General features: G+C 42.3%; 1 protein-coding gene across 3 annotated transcripts in view; it reads right to left on the bottom strand.

The window, feature by feature from the left end:
• Positions 1-25,697, bottom strand: part of dnai7 (dynein axonemal intermediate chain 7) — a 121,560-nt gene that overhangs the window by 42,967 nt on the left and 52,896 nt on the right. For all 3 annotated transcript variants that reach the window (XM_068058879.1, XM_068058880.1, XM_068058881.1), the window contains 3 exons: positions 25,110-25,221; positions 5,936-6,072; positions 2,503-2,683 (listed from right to left, as the gene is read on the bottom strand). In XM_068058879.1, coding sequence (XP_067914980.1) covers positions 2,503-2,683; positions 5,936-6,072; positions 25,110-25,221 — 430 coding nt within the window. The remainder of the gene's footprint in view (positions 1-2,502; positions 2,684-5,935; positions 6,073-25,109; positions 25,222-25,697) is intronic.

Genomic DNA, 25,697 nt, shown 5'->3' with positions numbered 1-25,697 from the left:
TCACCCTCATTCCTGACACTTCTTGCGTTAAAATAGACACACTTCAACCCATCATATTGGCTGCAATTTTGTCGTGTCAATTGTCTAACCTTCCTCACAGACTCTCTGCACTCGGTATTTGCCTGTTCAACAGCTACCCCATCCACTGATCCGTTTCTCCTGTTCCCATCCCCCTCCCAAAGAGCTCTAGCAAACCTCCCGCCCAGGATATTAGTGCCCCTCCAGTTCAGATGCAACCCGTCCCTCTTGTACAGGTCCCACCTTCCCCAGAAGGTATCCCAATGATCCACATATCTGAAGCCCTCCCTCCTACACCAGCTCTGTAGCCACGTGTTCAGCTGCACACGCTCCCTGTTTCTAGCCTCACTAGCACGTGGCACCGGTAACAATCCTGAGATTACTACTCTGCTCGTCCTGCCTTTCAGCTTCCAACCTAACTCCCTATATTCGCTTTTCAGGTCCTCATCCCTTTTCCTAGCTATGTCATTGGTACCGATATGCACCACGACCTCCGGTTGCTCCCCCTCCCCCTTAAGAATCCTGTAGACTCGATCCGAGACATCCCTGACCCTGGCACCCGGGAGGCAACATACCATCCGGGAGTCTCGTTCGCGACCACAGAATCTCCTGTCTGTTCCTCTAACCATTGAATCTCCTATCACTATCACTCTCCTATTCTCCCCCCTTCCCTTCTGAGCCAGGCTCAGTGCCAGAGACCTGGCCGCATTGACTACACTTTGTGTGTTTACATACATGCATTGTAAACCTGTCTTTGTATTCCTCGTATTCCTTCTTAGTCTGCTACTATGTAGTAGGGTACTACTTCCTTCTAGTACCATCCAACAATCTCACTCCTTTATGGATCTTATTACTCTTTTCTACTTCTATATGATGGTGCCCACTCCCCTGCCAATTTAGTTTAAACCCTCTGCAACCACATTAATGAATTTCTCTGCAAGGACATTGGCCCCAGTCCTGTTCAGGTGCAACCCATCCCTTTTGAATAGGTGCCTCCTGCCCCAGAACTAGTCCCAATGTCCCAAGAATCTGAAGCCCTCCCTACTGCACCATGCCTCAAGCCACACATTGATCTTCCCTGTCTTCCTATTTCTACTCTCAGAGATTACTACCTTCAAGGTCCTACTTCCTCCCTCGGTCTTGAAAATCTGGTTGTAAGACCTCAGGACCTGCTCTATGTTGTTGGTACCGACATGTACCACAACTTCTGGCTCACTCCCAACCCCCCTGCAGAATATTCTGCACCATCTCCGTGATGTCCTTTACCCTGACACTAGGGAAGCAACACACCATGTGGGACTCACAATGATGGCTACAGAATTGCCTGTCTGTTCTCCTAACTATGAAATTTCCTATAACAATTGCATTTCTACTCTTTGCTGTTACCTCCCGTGCAGTCTTTTGCCCATTGGTGCCATAGTCTGGATTGCACTCCTTAAAGATGTCGTCACTCCCAGCAGTCTCTAATGAAGAGAAAATGGAATATACTCATCTGAGCTGAGGGGAGGACTTGACCTGACTGCAGCCAATCGGAATGAACTCAAGCAGTCCGCCCACCACCCAATCGGAATGAACTAAGCAGTCCGCCCACCACCCCCTCGCCACATCCCAGTCGCAACATCATTAAGTTCTATTTACTTATTTTGAAAGTCCAATTATCATATTGCAAAATCACATCTTGAATTTATGAATCCAGGAAAAAATTGCAAATTTGCAACGTGATGACCACCCTTGCTCACAGTTGATTGGTTCTCAATATTTACTCATTGATGGCTTTATAACTGCTTTGCTCGGTTCATATATCCTTTACTTACAGAATTCTGATTCATTGCTGTTTTATAATTGGGAAATTCAAGGCAATCAGAAAGTGTGATGCCAAAATATTGCATCTGAAGTGTGACACAGAAAGTAGGATGTGACAGACAGGAAATGCACACTAATGTGTTGTATATACTATATTATGTTAAAATACACAGGGCAATGTGCTTCATGTACCATGGAGTCGGTGTCACTGAGAAAATAAATTTAACCCACCTTTAAGAGATTTTTTTCACAAAAATTCCATTTAACTTTCCTTTGTCACATCTCCCAGGAGTACTATTTAAAGCTTTATGGCATTTATCAATCTAATCAGAACCCAGTGACTGTTGCATATTCTTCTAGAACAACAGGGGCTGTGGACTATGAAAATACATACTTAATAGGAATAAGCAGCAAGTTGCTTTTTGATTGCCCCTATTCAATAGAGGGCTCTATGACATCGACTTCAGGAGAGACGTAAACGCAATCAGGTGAGAAATGAGTGCGTACAAGTGTTAATGTTCTCTCCTTTCACATCTGAACCGCACGTTCTAACACAGCTCAAACTCTACTGATAAGGGCTCAAACTTTAATCTTAAAACACTGATCAGCCTGCTGTGCCTGTCTAGTATTTTCACCTCTTATTTAAGGCTGATAAACTTGCTCACTGAGTGAATTTGATACCTGTTGGATCCCATCTAGCAGGCTTGGGCTGTTCAAAAAACAATGCTTTTGGAGGGAGTTTGAGGGTGATTCCTGCAGGTGATGCAGGAGGGTTTTCGCCTTCTTTTTCATCTGGTGTGGGACTGTCTTCCTTGGCTGACTCTGGTGCATAGGGATAGGACTGCAATCCTGTCTCTGATATCTAAAAACAAGAATACAACACATTCATTAGACATTACTTTTATAGTATTTGTACAATATTTTTTCATATGATGCCATGAAACAGTAAAATACTAGAAGTGAATGCGCTTAAAGTCAATGAGAAGTCTCTTGGTATGTTTTTCTTTATTATCTGGACCTTTTGTACAAATATCACCACAGAGATTGGAAATTTTCGTATGTTTTCTGCTCAAATATCAGTGCAATCTGGGCAGCGTCGACTAAGATAGTGCAAATGATCATGGAATTTATAAACGGAAGTGAGTTACCCCCATAACCACTTTGCTCGAGTTTCCATAATCTTTAACACTGGTTCAAAAGACACTTTGCCTGAAGTGATCCATGTTCACAAAACTGGCCACGCCCTCAGTTCAGTGTGGTGAGTTTCCACCAATTGTGCCCATCTGGGGTTGGGGGGGATGTATTCAATCACACTGCGCCTAGAATCTTGGACCACAGACCACCATGGTCACACTAATCCAGTGCTAATGACCTGTAGCTGCAGTGGCCAGCAGTCAAATGAAACCTCACTCAGGTTTGTTTCTCATACTGATGAAACAATTATTTCAAATTACTTTAAATTTAGTTTAAAGCAGTTCAAATTCAGTAAATAGGTCTGTCCTTGGTGCACAAGACCTGGACTCATCTGTCAATTGAAACCACTGATTGGCCTGTTTCTTCAGCTGCAGCAATTATTTGACCATGTTTTCAGTTTAAATGAGTTTACTTCAATTATCTTGAGCCCCTAATGGCCTTGTTCCAGTCAAATAATTTATTACAATTGATAATGGTGCTTGATTGCTTTGATTTATAGGAAATGTTACTTTTGGGTTTATGCAAATGAGTTTGGGCATTACTTCACCTTGGCAAAACCGGCGCACATCCCGTGAATTCTGGGTGGGTTTTCATGATTGCAACCCTTGCAGAAACTCCAAGCCAGAGTGCGTAGCCTAAAGTAAAATAATTTCTAGCTTTATCAACAGTGTTTCCTATCCTAGAAACATACTATAGGCAATGGAGTATGCCAATATTTCATATATGCTACATATTGATGAGACAGTCTCAGAGACCTTCCCCATCAATGTGTAAGAAAGTGCATCAGGACTTATATTTATGTCCGGGGAGAATACGATGCTTAAAGTTGCTCTTGAATCAACCTGTAGCTTCCGATTCAGTTGGCATTAATTGTTCTAAACTGCAGGACAGCAAAACATTATTGGTTAAAGTTCTATTTGATCCAGCTCATTAGAGCTATCAAAGGCTCAATAGGAATTGCAAACAGTACAGTGCTGACACAATGGCCTTCATAGGCTGCAAATCTACAGCGTAAACATAAGCAAATGGGTTTCAGTTTCTGATCAGGTTAGACTTATGGGAACCAATTGCCAGCATTCACCAGATAATTTTTTTATGTGCTTTGAGTGCATGTCTCATGATGCACTGGGAGTACCAGGCCGCAAGACAGTAAAAGGTTGCACAGGACCCATTCCTGGCATAGGGGAGGGTCCAAAATGCTCGGAAGTTGCCCTGGGTAAAGGGGATATGGCAAAGCAAAGGACAGAAGCACCCAAATTGATTTTAATTTCAGTGGCAAACCTTCTTCAATATCCAGTCCAAATGGTCACTATGTAGGTGCAGCAATGCTCAGGTATTCCTGCACTTAATAGGATGTCTGCATCATTTGCATGCAAGTTGAGAAGGGCCAAATGAGCACAGTGCATAACTTGTATCAAAGCCCCCAGACCCCTCAGCATTCACTGCCTGGACCAGTGTGTGTTGAGCAGCTCAGATACATTGCAGACCTCAGGCCTCCAAGCCTGACTTTTCAGAGCAATCCCCAATCACATGATCTACCCTATAATTGCTTTTTTTGGATACTGGCAACTTTGTCTCAAAGTTATTCAGTCATAATTCACGATCTACTGATCCCATCCTTCTCTGCTATGCACTTCTTCCAGTGACTAGATGACATATCGAAGACATAATCTACAACTTCCCTTCTTTCTGGTTTGTCCACCACCTCCTCTGTTTCTTCTGGCCAGCACCTTGCACATACTTGGTTGCTGTGTTACATTCCATACTATGCTACAGAGTTAACTTTGTAATAAATGTTTAACTTTCCTCCTTTTGAAAACCATCTGACAATCTGATTCTTCTTTTTCCTTCTCTCCTGTCCTTGCCTTCTCTTCCAAATGCCTACTCTTCGTTCTCAAAGCTACTTAATCCTCTAAACTAAAACTTTTCATGCCACCAAAGGATCTTAAGTGACCTTATAGAGTGAAATGATTCTTTCACCAAGATTGAAAAATTTCTTTTTTAACCCAGCTTATTAAAACACTTTCAGCCTTTGTTATGTTCATTGCAATGACATCCTAGTGTCAAGAGTCCAGACCCATCCTTCAGTTGGCCAAGGCTTCATTCTGTAAGTTATTGTTCTAAAACCTGCTAAATTAACAAACTATCTGGGGAGAAAGGAACCCATTTGTTGTTAGATGGGCCTTTGCTCAGTAAGTTCTCAGTGTACATGTTTATCATGAAAGAAGTCACCTTCATGAGCTGATATTTCTCATTGCATATGTACGTTCATATAACTATTATAAATTAAGTCAAACAAAGTTTTAAATGGCCTTTTCCCTTTTCCATTTACCCATTTTCTTGCCTTGGCCTGTCCAGTTGACGACTGGCAAGGAGGATGTCTTCCTAGCACCATCACATAAATTCAGATAACCTGTTTTTGATTGCTGTTGGTTGAGAGAGTAATGTTGGTCAGCGTACTGTGCACACTCACTGCTCTCCTTTAAATAATACCATAGGATTTTTTTTACAACCACGAGGCCTCGGTTTAACATCTCAACTGAAAGACATCCCCTCCTATAATGCAGTACTCCATTGGTGCAGCACCTAATTGTTAGCTTAGGCTATGTGCTCTGATTCTCTGACTTCCTTCTTTGTGAGCAAAGCTCAATTCTGGGAATGGTTGGGTTTACCATGATGTCCAGTAAAATCAGAAACACATACTTTATTATCATCTTTATGATTTCACTACCCATGGCACATCAAGAATATGTTCTCTCCTTCCAACCCCTCTCTCCACCAACTCATTCTTTAAATGTAAATGTTTCTGTTAGATATCAAAACGGTAGCTATCATTATCAAGTAAACTTACTGTATCTCTTGCAATATGAACATTGTTTAAAGGACATTCGGGTTTTGCTGTATGAAAAGTAAAGTTTACCTGGACGATTCTCCATCCTTTAACAAACTTGGGCTGAGGTGGCAACTTCAGCACATCAAAATAATAGACTCCGCCCAGTGGTGTGTACTGCTTAAAGTTAACAAGATCTTCATCTATCACCTCTGCTGATAGAAATTCTGGATGTACAAAAAGCACAAATTAAATCAAGCTGCGACAGACGACAGAATTCCCTTACCAGGTATTGCAAAAATATTATCTCAAAGGCTTTAGTTTTGTATTTCCTTTTCAAAGTGATTTTATGATTGACAGCTCAAATCCTGACAGAGGCTCTTATATGATGTAAATGTAAGTCATTCTTTTAATATTTGTTCTTGAGATGTGGGTGATGTTGGCAATGCCTCAATTATTGCACATCCGTAATTGCCCTGACAACACAATGACTTAATAGGCTACCTCAAAGCACACTAAAAGAGTTAGCCACATATGTAGGACTGGGTCATGTGCTGAACCAAATTGAGCAGAGGTGGCAGTATCCCTTCCTTGAAAGCCATTAATGAGCCAGCAGTATTGCTGTAACAAGCCATCAGCTTTCATTGTCAATTTTCCCCTGTTGCTAGCCCAAAGATTATCAAATTGATTAAATTCAATTTATAACTTGCCATAATGGGATTTGAACTCAGAACCTCTGGGCTGCTGGTCCAGTGGCATAACCCTGTTGGTGGAACTGTCTCTACAGGAATATCAACTATGTACCAATCTCCATCCAAGTAAGCCCATTAGTGAAACAATCCAATAAAAAGATGAAACGATAGTCTTAAAAGCATTACCAAACCCAGAGAGTGTTAAAATGCCTGAAATAAAATAAGAATAAAAATATTAAATATCCAATTCAGTTGACAGTTACTCGAGTAAAATACCTTTAATCTCTCCCATCTTGGTCATTCCGCTTGGTATGTCCCCATTTTTGATCCCTTGAGTCCAATGGCACAGACTTGAGTGTATCTGACACACAACTGTTTAGTCATTCTTCATCAGATTCAGCTAGACCACATCAAGCATTATGAGGCATCATTCTCATCTGCCAAAATTACCCACTATTCCAGGATCAGCCACCATCAAACAACTCCTTAAATCCCAGTGACAGCCCCAATCAGCCCACAAATGGGCACTCAATTATGTAGATTGGCTTACCCGCTGCCACCAGGTCATCCAGAGGCGGGAACATGTCAGCCCGCTGGCCCAATTCCAACTTCTGTGGAATTCTTCCCAGACCCACTTTCAAGCCCGTCCCTGCGGGACTAGGAAGATTCCTCCCCACATGTACAGCTGCCAATGGAAATCTCTCCCTAAACCACCCTGCCTCTACACCTCCCTATCCTCCTTTTAAGATCCTCCTGAAAGCCCTCCTCTTTGACTAAGACCTTGTTATCCCCTCTTCAGTTTGGCTATAAAAAACTTTGGAGCATTTTCCATTGTTAAAGATGCCATATTCATTCATAAGGCAAGTTCTTACTTTTGTTGGATGAGGTGCATGATACAGAGCTGACAAGGGTTGAAATATCTGATTTGCAACCCAAACCTAGACAGCCAGCTTGTGCACACAAATGTTGACAATCTAACTCAACTAAGTAGTTGAACATCATTGGTGCTGTGTTGGTAATGATTCTGCTGTTGCCAATTACATCTCCTCTAGACTCATCTTTTGTTTCTTTACTTGTGCCATGGCCACCCACTATTGCCTTGTTATTTAAATCTCTCCTGCCTTCCACCTTATCACAAACCTTCCACTTTTTGTCTTTCCCCCCTCCTCACAACTTTCCCTGCCTCAGTACTTGTTTAAAACCTCTTACATCTCATAACTTTTTCCAGTTCTGATGAAAGGTTACAGATCTGAAACGTTAACTCATTTTCTCTCTCCACAGATGCTGTGACCTGCTGAGTGTTTCCAGCATTTTCTATTTATATGTCAGATTTCCAGCATCCAGAGTATTTTGTCCTTTGTATCCTTGATAATGTATTGAATAATAAATAACTGCATCATAATTTGATATATTTTTCTATCATCTCATAGAATCATAGAATGGTTACAACACAGAAGGACGCCATTCGGCTCGTCGTGTCTGTGCCGGCTCTCTGAAGGAACGATTCACCCAGTGCCATTCCTCTATCTTCTCCCCGTAGCCCTGCACATTCTTTCTAAATTTTCAGATAATAATCCAATTCCCTCTTGAATGCCTGGACTGAACCACTCTCAGACAGTGCATTCCAGATCCTAACCAGATCTGCGTGAAAAGGTTTTTCCTCATGTCATCATTGCTTCTTTTGCTAATTACCTTAAATCTGTGCCCTCTGGTTCTTGATCCTTCCACCAACGGGAACAGTTTCTCCCTATCTACTCTGTCCAGACCCCTCATGATTTTGAATACCTCTATCAAATCTGTTCTCAACTTTCCCTTCTCCAAGGAAAACAATCCCAACTTCTTCAATCTATCTACTTAACTGAAGTTCCTCATCCCTGGAACCATTCTCATAAATCTTTTCTGCCTCCTTTCTAACACCTTCACATCCTTCCTAAAGTGTGATGCCCAGAATTGGATGCAATACTCCAGTTGAGGCCAAACCAGTCCTCCATACAAGTTTGACATAGCTTCCTTGCTCTTGTACTCTATGTCCCTATTGATAAAGCCTAGGATGTTGTATGCTTTATTAACTGCTCTCTCAACTTGTCCTGCCACCTTCAATGATTTTTGCACATATACACCCAGGTCCCTCTGCTCCTGCACACTCTTTAGAATTGTATCCTTTATTTTATATTCTCTCCATGTTGTTTTTACCAAAATGAATCACTTCACACTTCTCTGCATTAAAATTCATCTGCCACTTGTCCGCACATTCCAGCAGCCTATCCATGTCCTTTTGAAGTTCTACACTATCCACCACACCGTTCACAATACTCCCAAGTTTTGTATTGTCAGCAAATTTTGAAATTATGCCCTATACCAATGTCTAAGTCATTAATATATATCAAGAAAAGCAGGGGTCCTAATATCGACCCCTGAGGAACTCTTTTTTTTATTCGTTCATGGAGTGTTGGTGTCACTGGCTAGGCCAGCATTTATTGCCCATCCCTAATTGCCCTTAAGAAGGTGGTGATGAGCTGCCTTCTTAAACCGCTGCAGTCCTTGGGGTGTAGGTACACCCACAGTGCTGTTAGGAAGGGAGTTCCAGGATTTTGACCCATAATCTATAATCTATATATTAAATATATAATGTCTGCATGCACTTTTTATTCACACCTTACTTCCTGTTGGCAGAATTTTTGGTCACACTTTTCTGTCAACATTTCCCACTGTAATCTGGCATGACACTTCTCATTCAATTCTGTTAAGTCAACTTCTGGAGGCTATGTCTGCTAGTCTCCTCACCAATATTTCACTATCTTGTACATCAAAAAAATTAATTCATCAACTTACTGCGGCCAATGCCATGGTCAATTTAACAGTATAATATTAAATATCTTGCATGGGTAGACTTTCCTGTTGACAAATCTCAAATTCTTTTGTACACTGTTGTGTTAACATTTAGCATTGCAAATTGCAGTGTCAATATTTCCCATTCAATATTACTGTGGAAATTGTCCTGCTGCTGTTTTGGGTTGTTGTAGCCATTTGATGCCTGCACACAACAAAATTCTGTACTTTCTTCCAATTCCATTGCTATCCAGTGTATAAAAAAATAGATTTATCAATTGACTGTAGCAGATGCAACAAGCTATTAATAGTGGATCATCTCTGGCATTAAGACAGTGGCCGGAATTTTACGGTGGCCGGACAGGAACCGTCCATTGACTGAAAGGTCAGTAGCAATCCCACCTCTGTCGGGCCTGGGGATCCAGAACAGATTTTATGGTCCCCAGGCCCTTAACTGGTCTTAGGCAGGACGTCCCACCTAATGGAGCTGCTGGCCAATCAGTGGGCCGGCAGCTCATAGTCCTAGCAGCGCCACCGGGAACGGTGGCCACTGCTGGGACTGCAACACAGCTGAAGACTGAAGATGTCAGGGAGCCCCGGAGAACTCAAAGAGGCCCGATCAGGTGGGCCCCCCTAGGCCGTCAGAAGGCCACCCATTTTTATCAGGCGGCTTTTCTGAGGCCTCGGCTGCCCATCTGCCAATCGTAAAATCCCCGTGGCGGCAGGTGGAAGCCCTTAAATGGCCGTTAATTGGCACTTAAGGGCCTTGATTGGCCTGGGGCGGGCGGGCCGCTTCTCACCACCCTATGTAAAATGGAGGCAGAGGCGGGAGCAGGTCGGGAAGGGCCTCCTAAGCCTCCCACTCCATTTTGTGAGTTATGATGAACTGGAATGCATTGCCTGGAAAGGTGGTGGAAGCAGATTCAACAGTAACTTTCAAAGGAGAATTGGATATATACTTGAAAAGGAAAAATTTGCAGGACTATGGGAAAAGGCAGAGGAGTGAGACTAATAGGATAGATCTTTCAAAGAGCCAGCAAAGACACGACAGACAGAATAGCCTTCTTCTGTGCTCTATGATTCTAATCCTTCTTTGCTTGATATATTAGAAACATAGGAGTAGATTTTCAACCTCAGTCCCTCATGTAAATAAATAATAGATATTTACTACTGTTTCGAGTGCATTTATGTTCTTAGGTTTTTTTGAGAACTCATGTATTTTAGAACTGGACATTGGTTTATTTTGGGACCCCATAGATGGGTTGTTACCAGGATCACTGAGAGGTCTGGCTTTGAAAACAGTTACTGGTAGGCACCTGTTTTCAAATAACTACCCAGCAGGGGTTATTTTTGATTCGTGGAAGATGTTAAAGAGTCACCTTGCCAAGAAGAACAAACCACCCCAACTCAGTATGTTCCAAATATTTGAAAAAAAACTGCCAGCTTTCTATTTCTCGAGAAGCTGGGAAGCAAGTGTAAGAAGCAGACTAATCTGTTGCTGCATTTCTCTTGTAAGGGCTGTATCCAAAACCTCTGTTGCTGCATTTCCAGGAAAGCCTACCAAACTGATCTTCAATGTCGCCTGAAAAGAACTGTTCTAGGAAGATTCCAGCGACAGCCATCTATACACATTTGGGGTGCCAACCAAAGCAAAGGACATCTTTCCATATCTTTTTTATTCAAGTATTTAACCCAAGTGTTTTTTGTCTGTTTTTAAAAAAAAATAGAGCTCCAAAATGAAAATCCCTTTATTTTTCCAGTTAATCAGTGTATGTATGTAACCGCCTGCGCATGCGTGCGTTTGTGTGCGTGTGAGGCTCAGGTAAAAAGGGAACTTTTTATTTTTATTTCAATCTGTGTGTTAATGCTTTACTTCATTACTGGTTAAGACTTGTTTATAATAAACATAATTTGGTTGTTTATTAAAGAAACCCAGTTGGTGTGCTTTATTCTGGGAAAATTAGAGTTTATGATTGACCGTATCAGTAAGTGGGGAAAAATTTAAATGTGCGTTGTGACCTGTGGACAAGTGGAACAAGAATAAACAGTGCACTCCTTCCGCCTCAGTCATAACATACAATTGGGGGCTCTTTGCGGGATATCCAATGCTGCCGATGTGCAATTGTAAGTGGGGTAATAATAATTGAAAAGAGGACCAAAAAAAGGTTTCTTGTGCAGTAGATTAAAGTTTACTGTACTGGAATGTCTTTAACAGTTGCTGTGACTTTTCTGGGGAAGGAGGATGTATCCCTGAGTGATTTGAGAAACTTAACCAAGGTTAAACTAAAGGATTTGGCAGAACTGTTGCTGTTAGAGTTAAAACCAGAAGCTAAGAAAGCAGACATAATTGAAGTAATAGCACACCATTTGAAATTGGAGGAAGAAGAAAGCAAACCAGAAAGTAGTTCAGTTGACTTAGCTGAAATTCGGTTACAGATGAGGCAGCTTGAACTTGACAAAGGAAAAGTAAAAGAAATTGAATTGGAAAAATGTAAGCTTCAACAGGAAGAAGAAAAGGCAATAGAATTGAAAAGACATGAACTTGACAGAGAATTGACAATGAAAAAATTTGAACTTGAGGAAAAGGAAAGGGAAAGAGAAGGATAGGAATCTGAATTTAAAAAGATGGAACTAAGACAAAGGGGTGGTCTTGACTCCAGTGCAAGTTCCAGTGGGGAAAGATCTGACTCCAGCTCAGAACCCAATGCAGAGCTGCTTAAATTTGTGCAAACCCTCCCTAAGTTTGAGGAAAGGGACATTGAGGCACTTTTCATTTCTTTTGAAAAGATAGCCAAACTGATAAAATGGCCAAAGGAAAGCTGGACACTGCTTATGCAAAGCAGGTTGATGGGCAGAGCTCATGTAGTTTATGGCATGCTTTATGAGGAGGCTTCTGCAGATTATGAGATGGCAAAAAAGGCTATTCTTGCTGCACATGAGTTGGTTCCTGAAGTTTACCGACAGAAATTTTGGAAACTTTGGAGATTGACTGGGCAGACTTATATAGAATTTGAGAGGGTAAAGCAAATCAATTTTGATCGTTGGATATGGACACTAAAGATAAAGATATGAGAATCTTAGGGAACTAACTCTCCTGGAAGAATTAAAAAATTTACTCCCCCTGTTAGTAAGAACCCATGGAGAACCAGAAGCTTTCAACAGCCAGACAGGCATTGTAAATTGCTGATGATTACGAGCTTGTTTATAAACCCAAACCCTTTGTCTTTCACCCTCACAAACCCGAGAAGGATATCAGGTGGGAGGGTGAAAGGAAGACAAGTAGCCAGGGACAGGAAGGGACAGCTGGGAATGCCCCAGGATCTCCTCCTCAGACCAGAAAGCAAGATACTAAGGGTGGAAGTGAGGTCCACAAGCCTGAATGTTATCATTGCCACAAGGTGGGACACCTACCTGCAGAATTCTGGAAGTTGCAGGTATTGAATGGGATGTATTGGGGTACATTAAGTCAATGCAGAGAAAAGGGCCCTGACCGAGAGTACAACAGATCAGGTTGTAGCTCTGACTGCAGCTGTAAGGCCAAATAAAAAAAACCACTGTGAGTGCAGGGGTTGTGAATAAGATACCTCAGAGTTATAGGGAATTCCTGTCAAAAGGAAAAGTAACTCCATATCCCTCAAGTGAGGCAGATAAGCCTATAATTATATTTAAGGTGTCATGGTCCTGTAGTTTTTTTCTTGGAATATGCGGTTTGCCTTTAAGGCTTGCAAGGGATCAGTATTGCTTTATGAACCAGCAAGCCTCAGGAGTTATAGGAAGGTGCATTTTTGTTGCCTTAGAAACAGCCATTTGGAGACTACGATTCAAAGGGTGCATTCTTGTTACCATAGATACAACCATTGGAAGTGAGTCTCATGCGATACATTTGTTACAATTCTGTTTTGAACTGGCTGTTAGTTGAAGACAGTTTATTCGAACAGAACACACAGACACAGAGACGCAGCTGTGATGACAGCAGAACCTGGAAAAGAGCTCTCAACCATTTAACCTGAAGGAATAGGATTTTTAGTCTGTTTAATTATTATCTACCAAAATTCAAAAAGAAAGTCAAGCCAAGGGAGAGATCTCTGGTAATTTAAATTGAAGAAAGGGAAGTTAGACTGTGACAATCTTTCATCCCTTCCCCTTCATCCCCTTCCCAGCTCCATTCTCTCAGCCCACACCCACCCCCCCCGCACCCCCCTCCCCCCTCACAACCCCGTCCCAGCCCCCCCCCGCACCATCTTCCCCCTGCACCCTCCCACCCCCTTACAGCCCCCTTCCCAGCTCCCCCTCGCACCCACTTCCCTCCACACCTCCCCCTCACACCCCCTCCTCCCACCGGCATCATCCTACACCTGTGTAGGGGTCCTAACAACCCAACTGCCTTGTGGGCGTCTCGGGAGAGACCAAGACTGAGGGAGTAAACTCTAACAGAAAATCCGGAGCGGAACCCCGTAGGCGGTCATGTGTCACCTTTGACATGTTTCCGGCAGTTCCTGCAGCCATACCGGTGCCAAACGTCGTGCTCTGCACTCCTTTGGACCCCACCAGAAAGGCTGAGAGGGGGGTTTTGACGATTGGGCAACTCTCAACCTCCATAAATTCGCCCAGGCATGTGCCATGGAGAGGTCACTCCATAGTTGCCTCACAGCGACTGAAACAACACGGAAGGCAGCAGTTACGGGTTATAAGTCCAGCTAAATTGGCGTAGAAACTGGGCGCCACGGGTTGTCTTTGTTGGTGGGAGAGGTCATCGCACTTCACTGGACAGCTACCGCCCGTCTTAAACCGGGCAGCCCCCAGTCAATAAGGTTCTGTCCGGCCACAGTCTACATGCTTCAATGGGTGCTTGGAGCTCAGGGTCATTGCCCGAAAGGTGGACTGCAACACCGCACCAAACAACATGAAAAAAGGAAAGAAGGTACCAGCCCTTCGCTTTGCAAGCTGGAACGTCAAGCCTGTCGGAAGACCTTACACAAATCAATGATTCTCGGAAGACCGCCATCATTAACAACGAGCTCAGTAGACTCAATGTAGACATTGCAGCACTTTAGGAGACACGCCTCCCCGCGAGTGGATCTCTAGCAGAGCAAGACTACACCTTCTTCTGGCAGGGCAGGGATCCTGAAGGACCAAGACAGCATGGAGTGGGGTTCGCCATCAGAAACTCCTTGCTCAGCATCATAGAGCCTCCCTCAAATGGCTCAGAACGCATACTGTCCATCCGACTGTTCACCACCTCTGGTCCAGTACACCTACTCAGCATCTATGCTCCAACACTCTGCTCCCCACCTGAAGCTAAAAATCAGTTCTACGAGGAACGCCATAACATCATTAGCAGCATCCCCAACACCGAACACCTATTCCTGCTGGGGGACTTTAATGCCAGGGTTGGGGCCGACCATGACTCATGGCCTTCCTGCCTTGGGCACTATGGCATTGGAAGGATGAATGAGAATGGACAGAGACTGCTTGAGTTGTGTACCTATCATAACCTCTGCATAACCCGTTCTTTCACAATAAACCCTGTCACCAGGTTTCTTGGAAGCACCCAAGATCATGTCATTGGCACCAGCTGGACCTCATCGTCACAAGGCGCGCCTCTTTAAACAGCGTTCAAACCACACGCAGCTTCCACAGTGCGGACCACTCCCTGGTGTGCAGCAATGTTAGACTCAAACCAAAGAAGCTGCATCACTCCAAGCAGAAGGGCCACCTGCGCATCAACATGAGCAGAATTTCTTATCCACAGCTGTTACAAAAATTTCTAAATTCACTTGAGAAAGCCCTTCAAAACACTCCCACAGGGCATGCAGAGACCAAGTGGACCCACATCAGAGACGCCATCTATGAGTCAGCTATGACCACCTATGGCAAATGCGTGAAGCGGAATGCAAACTGGTTTCAATCTCACATTGAAGAGCTGGAACCTGTCTTAGCCGCTAAGCGCATTGCATTGCTGAACTACAAGAAAGCCCCCAGCGAGTTAACATCCGTAGCACTTAAAACAGCCAGAAGCGCTGCACAAAGAACAGCCAGACGCTGTGCAAATGACTACTGGCAACACCTATGCAGTCATATTCAGCTGGCCTCAGACACCGGAAACATCAGAGGAATGTATGATGGCATTAAGAGAGCTCTTGGGCCAACCATCAAGAAGATCGCCCCCCCCCCCTCAAATCTAAATCAGGGGACATAATCACTGACCAACGCAAACAGATGGACCGCTGGGTTGAGCACTACCTAGAACTGTACTCCAGGGAGAATGCTGTCACTGAGACTGCCCTCAATGCAGCCCAGCCTCTACCAGTCATGGATGAGCTGGACATACAGCCAACCAAATCGGAACTCAGTGATGCCATTGATTCTCTAGCCGATGGAAAAGTCCCTGGGAAGGACAGCATTACCCCTGAAATAATCAAGAGTGCCAAGCCTGCTATACTCTCAGCACTACATGAACTGCTATGCCTGTGCTGGGACGAGGGAGCAGTACCTCAGGACATGCGCGATGCCAATATCATCACCCTCTATAAAAACAAAGGTGACCGCGGTGAATGCAACAACTACTGTGGAATCTCCCTGCTCAGCATAGTGGGGAAAGTCTTTGCTCAAGTCGCTCTAAACAGGCTCCAGAAGCTGGCCGAGCGCGTCTACCCTGATGCACAGTCTGGCTTTCGTGCAGAGAGATCGACCGTTGACATGCTGTTCTCCCTTCGTCAGATACAGAAGAAATGCCGCGAACAACAGATGCCCCTCTACATTGCTTTCATTGATCTCACCAAAGCCTTTGACCTCGTCAGCAGACGTGGTCTCTTCAGACTACTAGAAAAGATTGGATGTCCACCAAAGCTACTAAGTATCATCACCTCATTCCATGACAATATGAAAGGCACAATTCAACATGGCGGCTCCTCATCAGACCCCTTTCCTATCCTGAGTGGCATGAAACAGGGCTGTGTTCTCGCACCCACACTTTTTGGGATTTTCTTCTCCCTGCTGCTTTCACATGCGTTCAAGTCTTCTGAAGAAGGAACTTTCCTCCACACAAGATCAGGGGGCAGGTTGTTCAACCTTGCCCGTCTAAGAGCGAAGTCCAAAGTACGGAAAGTCCTCATCAGGGAACTCCTCTTTGCTGACGATGCTGCTTTAACATCTCACACTGAAGAGTGCCTGCAGAGTCTCATCGACAGGTTTGCGGATGCCAGCAATGAATTTGGCCTAACCATCAGCCTCAAGAAAACGAACATCATGGGGCAGGACGTCTGAAATGTTCCATCCATTAATATTTGCGACCACGCTCTGTAAGTGGTTCAAGAGTTCACTTACCTAGGCTCAACCAGTAACCTGTCTCTAGATGCAGAAATCAACAAGCGCATGGGAAAGGCTTCCACTGCTATGTCCAGACTGGCCAAGACAGTGTAGGAAAATGGCACACTGACACGGAACACAAAAGTCCAAGTGTATCAAGCCTGTGTCCTCAGTTTAATTATTATCTACCAAAATTCAAAAAAAAAAGTCAAGCCAAGGCAGAGATCTCTGGTAATTTGAATTGAAGGGAAGTTAGACTGTGACAATCTTTCATCCCTCAAAAACTCTAAAGTCAGCTTGATTCCATTGAAAGAGTTTGCAAGTCGTAAATCATTGAAATTTGCTGGAGAAGGAAAGCAACATTCTGTGAGGACTTCAAGCAACATTGGACTATAGATTTGCTGCAACATTCTGTGAGGACTTGAGGCAAAATTGGACTGTAAATTTGCAAGGACTCTAATTTTTTTCTATTTTAAATGTTGTTTATATCTTCATAGTGTTTAAGAATTTAGTTCTTCTAATTAAAGAGTTAATTTGTTGATTTAAAGAACCTGGTTTGGTTAGCCTCATTCAGGGGTTAACAGATGATACAATTTGGCTGGGTCTTTCTTTAACTTGGAAAGTTAAAGATCTGTGGAGCGATGGTATTGAATTAACAGTGCGTTGGTCCCACCACAATCAGAATCGTATATTTTGATTGGGGGCTTTGACTGGAGGGGTCGGTCATAACAAAGGATACAGGAACCACCCAAAATCCTTTGCTGGGCAAAGGCATAACTTTTCCACCACAGAATGCACTGAATGCCAAGGTTTTAGTGAACGGTATTGGCAGGGAGTATATACCCGTACCTTTGTATCGGGTGCACCAGGAGTGTCACCTAATGTCTGGAACAGTAACTGTAGGAGTTGTCCATAGTTTGCCAGTAGAAGGCGTTGACCTACTCCTGGGAAATGATTTGGCTGGAGCGCAGGTAGTCACGGAAAAACCAAGTGCAGTTAAAGAGACAGAACAGTTACAGGAAAAGGTTCCAGGAAATTTTCCTTCATGTGTCGTAACCCGAGCAATGCTAAACAAGTTCCATTGTCGGAGATAAAATTCGAACCACCGTCAGAGGGTCAAATATCTGAAACTTTCTTTGGGGATTTGGATAATCCGAAGGAAATGTTTAATAAGTCTTCTCTGATCAAGGCTCAGCAATCAGATCTAGAGTTAAATAAAGTGGCACAATCAACTCGAACTGAAGCTGAGGCAAAGTGAGTTCAAGAAGGCTACTGTATTAAAAATGGGATTCTGATGAGGAAGTGGAGACCCCCCTCACAGAGCTGCGGATGAAGAATGGACAGTTGTTCACCAGATAGTGGTACTGCCAAAGCATTGCTGGGAAATATTAAGGATAGTGCATGAAATTCCTAGAGCGGGACATGTGGGGATCCGGAAAACCCAATCACGTATAAGTTGGCATTTTTATTGGCCAGATCTTTCCAAGGATGTGCTGCAGTTTTGTAAAACATGCCATATGTGTCAGATTGTGGGAAAGCCAGCCGCTCTAATTCCCATACCAGTTATTGGGGAACCATTTAGTAGGGTGTTGGTACATTGTGTAGGATCTTTACCGAAAATAAAAGTGGGACACCAATATATACTCACTATCATGGATATGGCTACTCGGTTCCTAGAGGCCATTCCCTTGAGAACAATTTCTGCTAAGGCAGTGGTAGAGAAGTTAACCCAGTTCTTCACGAGATATGAATTACCGATTGAGATTCAGTCAGATCAAGGTTCCAATTTTACCTCTTAAACTTTTCAGGAAGTTATGGGTAATTTGGGTATAACACAGTTAAAGTCTTCAGCATGCCACCCACAGACACATGGAGCTTTAGATAGGTACCATCAGACCCTCAAAATGATGATCAGGGCATACTGTCATGAATATCCCCATGATTGGAATAAAGGACTAGAATCTATTGTTTGCCACGAGGGATTCACTAAATGAGTCTACCAGTTTTAGTCCTTTTGAACTAGTTTATGGACAAGATAGGAGGTCCTCTAAAACTAATTAAAGAAAGATTTTTAGAACTGAGGGACGAATCTTCTGTGCAAGATTATGTATTTGTGTTCTAGGAATGGCTTACGAGAGCTTGCAAAGTGGCTCAGGAACACCTTAAAGCTTCCCAAACAACTATGAAGAAATGCGCAGACAAGCATGCCAAAACCTGAACATTTCAACCAGCGGATGAGGTGTTAGTATTACTGCCTTTACAGGGTGAACCTCTGAAAGCACAGTTCAGTGGTTCATATAAAGTGGTCAAGAGAATTGGTAAAGTAAATTATTTGATTGACACCCCAGATCACCGGAAAAAGAATCAGCTGTAACATATCTATATGTTGAAATAATGTCATCGGCGTGAGGAGGATAAGCAAACACAGGTATGTCAGGTAGTAGGGACAGTGAAGGATAAAAGGGATAAGAGGATGAGGCAGGAGGAGGCCTAGCCAATTTTCAAATTGAACCTCCTACTATCTGGTTAGCTAATACTGAATTGTTAGGGAGATTGGACATTATGCTTTCAATTTAGACGCAGATCACCAACGCACCAATGCTTCTTCGACAGCACTTTCCAAACCTGCGACCTCTACCGGCTAGAAGGACAAGGACAGCAGATGCTTGGGAACACCACCACCTGCAAGTTCCCCTCCAAGCCACATACCATCCTGACTTGGAACTATATTGCCGTTCCTTCATTGTCACTGGCTCAAAATTCGGGAAAACCCTTCCTAACCGCACTATGGGTATACCTACCCCACATGGACTGCAGCAGTTTAAGAAGGCAGCTCACCACCACCTTCTCAAGAGCAATTAGGGATGGGCGATAAATGCTGGTCTTGTCAGCAACACCCATATCCCATGAATTAATAAAAAAAATGAGAAGAACTAACAAGGCTACTCACAGCATTTAAAAGAGTCTGTAGGGATAAAAGAGGATGTACAACTGTAACCATACATGATGTGGATGTAAAGGAATCCTTTCCTATAAAACAGCATCATAACTGCTTAAGTCCAGATAAACAGGCCCAGCAAAAGCAGAAATCCAATACATGCTAGAAAACCACCTAACTGAACCCAGTCAAAGCAGCTGGAGTCCCCCAGTAATATTACAGCCTAAGCCTAATGGTTCAACTAGACACTGCATAGACTACAGAAAGGTTAATGCAGTAACAAAGGCAGACTCCTACCTGATACCTCACTTGGAAGACTGTATTGGCAAAGTGGCCAGTGCTACATTTCTTACAATAATAGATTTGTTAAAGGGATACTGGCAAGTTCCTTTAACACCCCAAGCTAAAGAAATAACGGCCTTTGTCAGACCAGACGGTCTTTTCCAATGCCGAGTGATGCCATTCGGGCTAAAAATGCCCCAGCAACTTTTCAGAGACGAATGAGTCAAGTGATAGCAAGTGTTCCTAATTGTGTAGTTTACCTTGATGATGTGCTGGTATACAGTGACACTTGGAAGGATCACTTGAAACAACTAGAAGCTCGGTTTAGGAAATTACAATTGGCTGATTTAGTAATAAACCTTGCCAAAAGTGAATTTCCGAAAGCAAAAGTGAGCTACCTTGGGCATGTAGTAGGGCAAGGACTAGTGTTGTCAAGAACAGCGAAAGTACAAGCTAGAAGTCATGAGGTTTTTGGGAATGTGTGGTTTCTACCGAAGGTTTGTACCAAATTTTAGTACCAAAGCTGCTCCACTGACAGATTTACTACAGAAAAAGAAAAGCAAGATAGTGTGATCAGGGGAGTGCCAAGCATCTTTTGAGAGACTGAAAGCCAGTGTTGACTGCTCCAAATTTTGCTCAGCCCTTCAAGGTAGCAATTGATGCTAGTGACCTGGGGTTGGTGCAGTCTTGTTACAAGATGATGAATCAGGCATAGAAAGGCCAGTGGGATACTTTTCCAAAAAGCTAAATTGACATCAAAAACGATATTCAACAGTGGAAAAATAAACTCTCGGTTTACTATTGGCTCTTAAGCATTTTGAAGTCTATGTCCACCATGACTACAGAGAGACACTGCTATATAATGATCATAACCCCTAGCCTTTGTTATGAGGGTTTCCATTTCTTGTTAAAAATTTGAGAATCTGTATTTTAAAAACTGAAAAAGGATTCCATGGATGCTGTAATCTTGAGAAGCTGAACTTTGGGTGTTTTCATAAAAGGAAGGTCAATGGAAGGTTGACTAGTAAACAATTTTACTGGAAAGCACCTGTTTGCAAAGAACCCAGCAGGGGGATATGTGTATGACCTTAAGAGCTATTTGCGTATTGACAAGTCAAGATTTATGGTTTTCATAGGGCTTGTTTCTGGAAAAAGTTGGTTTCATTTTGAACTGTTAAAAAAGGCAGTGGGTTTGGCTAAAACAGACAGAAAGAAGTTTGCTTCCTGATCTGCCAGGAGAAAACAGTTGCTGTCTCTCTCTCTCTCTTTAAAGAATTCCTGCATCAAGTTGTACTGTTGCCTCCTGTATTTGAAGAAATACTGCATGTTTGCAGGAACCTTGCATCTTTGCAACGAATGTGTGAGCATTGAAACCTTTGTTGCTGCACACCTGATGTAAGGCCTATGTGAAGCCTTCCGTAGCTGCATCTCTTGAAAGCTTACCCAGACTGTTCATCGACATCACCTGGAAAGAACTGTTCTGGGAAGGTTCCTAGTGGCAGCCATCTATTCGCCTTTGGGACGCCAAAACAAAGATCTTCCATACCTTCTCTTCAGTCTAAGTTTTTTTATTCCTTCTATTTCTTTGTCACAGATGTAAACAAAAATTTATTTTTTTCTTGGTTAACCAGTGAGTGTGTGTTTCAGGGCAAGGATAAAATAAGGGGCTTTAATATTTCAATTTGCCTGTATGTTTACTTTATTATTGGTTAAGACTTGGGGTATAATAAACAGATAATTTTGTTGTTTATTAAAGAAACCTGGTTGGTGTGCATCATTCTGGAATAAAAATAGAGTATCTGATTAATGGTTTTTGGTAAGTAGGAAAATTAAAATATATGTTGTGACCTGTGGAGAAGTGGAACTGAATTAACAGTGCACTCCTCCCACCTCAGCCATAACACCTTTATGGAAAAATGTAAAAACCAGAATGCCAGACTATTCCGATGGAGTTTGCTATTGCAACCGTATCACTTAAAGATTATTAAAATTGCAGGCTAAAATAATGTAATTGCAGATGCTTTATCTACAACTAACTTTGCTTTGAGTTATCTGAAGGCAAAGCAGAACTGTATGAACTACAGGTAAAGAGTGAATGAGTACGAGTGTGAAAATGTGTTTCAAATTTTTTTCATCTTTTTTTCAACACATTTGTAATGAAATGCATTTTAAAATTGTGATTCATTCCTCCAAGGGTGGAGGTGTTATGAGTGCTTCTATATTTTTAAGTATGTTTTTGAGGACTCATGCATTTTAGAACTAGACATTGGTTTATTTTGGGACACCATGGATGGGTTGTTACCAGAGTCACTGGGAGGTCTGGCTTTGAAAACAATCAGTTACTGGAAGGCACCTGTTTTCAAATAATTACCCAGCAGGGGTTGTTTTTGACTTGGGGAAGATGTTTACAGAGAAGTGACAGGTCAAGATTTATAGAGGTCAGAAGGCTCCACTTCTGGAATGTTTTTGGTTTCACTTTGAATTGTTACAAAAGGCAGTTGGGGATGAACAGTGGTTTGAAAAAAGAGTTAAAGAGTCAGCTTGCCAAGAAGAACAAACCACCCCAACTCAGCCTGTTCCAACTCTTTGTAAAAAACCTGCCAGTTTTCCATTTCTCGAGAAGCTGAGAAGCAAGCGTAAGAAGCAGACTAAACTGTTGCTGCATTTCTCCTGTAAGGCCTGTGTCTGAAACCTCTGTTGCTGCATTTCCTGGAAAGCCTACCCAAACTAATCTTCAATGTCACCTGAAAAGATCTGTTCCAGGAAGATCCCAGTGACAGCCATCTATATGCATTTGGGACACCAAACCAAAACAAAAGACATCTTTCCATATCTTTTTTTTCTTCTTCAAAAATTAGCAAGTATTTGTTATTATATTATATTTGTCTTTTTTGTAATAGAGCTCTAAAACGAAAATCCCTTTATGTATGTATGTATGTGTGTGTGTGTGTGTGAGGGGCTATGGTAAAAAGGGAACTTTAATATTTCAGTCTGTGTTAAGGCTTTGCTTCATTTCTGGTTAAGTCTTGTTTTATAATAAACGGATAATTTTGTTTATTAAAGCTGGTTGGTGTGTTTTATTCTGGGTAAAAATAGAGTCTATGATTGACCAATCAGTAAGTAGGAAAAAATTTAAATATATGTCATGACCTGTGGAGATGTAGATCTAGAATAAACAGTGCACTCCTCATGCCTCAGTTGTAACACTATCTTCCATATCTAAATGTTTTAAAGAGCCTGCACAGATACAATGGGTTGAATGGCTTGCTTCTGTGCTGTATGATAATATGAATTCCATTATTTGTAAAAAGCTGGAGTTGGAATTTTGAAGTCAGCAAAGGAGTTTATTATGATGCTTCACAAAAATTGGATTGGTAAGTTGGACCACTGCAATACAGATCTGATTAGGTAAATTGTTAAGCAGGATCTCACTAGAATTAGTCCTGGCTGGTCTCCCACGTAAACTTGACGTCATCCAAAACTCTGCTGCTCGTGTCTTAAACTCGCACCAACTCCTCTTCACCTATCACCCAGGTGCTCACTGACCTACAATGGCTCCCGGTGAAGCAATATCTTGATTTTAAAATTCTCATCCTTGTTTTCAAATCCATCCATGAGCTCGCTTCTCCCTATCTCTATAATCTCACACCACCATTTGGTGGCCGTGCCTTCCATTGCCTGGGCCCTAAGCTTTGGAATACCCTCACTACACCTCTCTGCCTTTCTACCTTGATTTCCTCCTTTAAGACAGTCTTTAAAACTTACCTCTTTGAACAAGCTTTTGGTCACCTGTCCTAATATCTCCTTATGTGGTTCTATGTCATATTTTGTTTTATAATGCTCCTGTCAAGTGCTTTGGGACATTTTATTACATTAAAGGTGCTATATAAATAAAAGTTGTTGTTGTACTTAACTGTTCCTCTCCAATGACATACCACGTGCTTTGAGAACAAATTAATTTGTCCTAGTGTGCTTAAAACAAATATTTCTCTTGCTTCAAAATACCTTTGTTAATTCTAGACCTGACTATTCCAATGCACTCCTAGCTTGTCTCCAACATCCTACTCTCCATAAATTGAGGTCATCCAAAACTCTGCTGCCCATGTCTTAAACTCGCACCAAGTCCCGTTCCCCATCATCCCTATGCTCGCTGACCTACATTGGCTCCCGGTCAAGCAATGTCTTGATTTTAAAATTGTCCTCCTTGCTTTCAAATCCCTCTCTATCTCGGTTATCTTCTCCAGCCCCACAATCTTCCAAGATATCTGCACCCCTCTAATTCTGGCCACTCATGCATTCCTGATTTTAATCACTCCCACATTGGTGGCTGCACCTTCAGTTGCCAAGGCCCCAAGCTCTGGAATTCCCTCCCCACAATCTCTACCTCTCCATATCTCTTTCCTCCTTTAATACGCTTCTTAAAACCTATCTTTTTGACCAGCTTTTGGTCATCTATCCTAATATCTCCTTTTGCGGTTCAGTGTCCATACTTTGTTTTATAATGCTCTTGTAAAGTTCCTTGGGACATTTTATTGCATTAAAGGCGGTATATAAATATTAGTTGTTGATGTTCCGTATATACATATATTTATATAAAGCCCTTAAAAAACACCTAGTTTATTTGTATTATGACCATGTTTTTGACACTTCCAATTCCTGCCTCTCAGCATATAAATTCTCTCTATAGCTCTTAATTTTGTTATCTGTCTGCCAGGTTATAGTTGACACTGAACTTAAACCAGTACATGGAAATGAACATTGCCATTTTGTGAGCTTAAATTATTTTATTTACTATTATTACTATTTAATGTTATGAACTCACTGCATGTAGCTGGACTGTCATTTGCACTTGGAATAATATGTTATTTCTTCCATTTCTAATGACCTATCAACCAAGGAATTTTTTCCTTGCTCCCCAACATAGGAAAAGGAGTAGGCCCTTCAGCCCCTCCAGATTGTTCCACCATAAAATATCATGGTTGATCTGTACCTCAACTCCATTTACCAATCATTGTTCCACATCTCTTGATCCCCTCCTTACCCAACAAAAACCTATCAATCTCAGTCTTGACCACTGCCCCATCCCCTAACCCTCAGCGCCATCCATAGCTATTTGGGGGGAATCGCAGCCCACTTTGATTTTCCAAACCTTCGACAGAAATTGCATTCAGTAATTTCTCAAAACTGAAAAAATTGCACAGGACTTATTTCCTACCTTCAATGAACTCTGCACTTTCCACCTTTATATCTATATCTTCCGCAATTCGCTCCCTGCTTGGTGTTCTGCTTTTCAATGAGTCGTCTCTGGAACTTGTGCTCACTGGAGTCTACAAAATAATAGTGAAATGTTTACACTCTACAAAGGTTATTGGCAATAAGGAAACCACAATTGAATATGTTTATTACAATGGTGTCACGATAGGACATTATGCATGGGATTGCTTACAACATAATCTTAAAATAGGACCTAGGAGCTAGGGGAAAATAGATTTTCATAATTGAGGTCGTCCAAAACTCTGCTGCCCATGTCTTAACTCGCACCAAGTACTGTTCACCTACCACCCTGTGCTCACTGACCTACATGGCTCCTGGTCAATCAATGTTTTGATTTTAAAAATTCTCAAATTTCAGATTTCTCTATGGTCTTCCAGCCCCACAACCTCCAAGATTTCTGCACTCATCTAATTCTGACCTTTTAAACTTTATTTGAATTAGGAATGCATTGCTTCAAAAATCTACAGGTGCAAAATTGAGATGTTTTAAAGTGAGATTTACCCTTATTTGTGAATTATGAGTATTAAGG

This window comes from Heterodontus francisci, chromosome 27, assembly GCF_036365525.1.
Source record: "Heterodontus francisci isolate sHetFra1 chromosome 27, sHetFra1.hap1, whole genome shotgun sequence".
In the NCBI taxonomy this organism is placed as follows: Eukaryota; Metazoa; Chordata; class Chondrichthyes; order Heterodontiformes; family Heterodontidae; genus Heterodontus; species Heterodontus francisci.
This window is presented reverse-complemented; position numbering and strand designations above follow the sequence as displayed.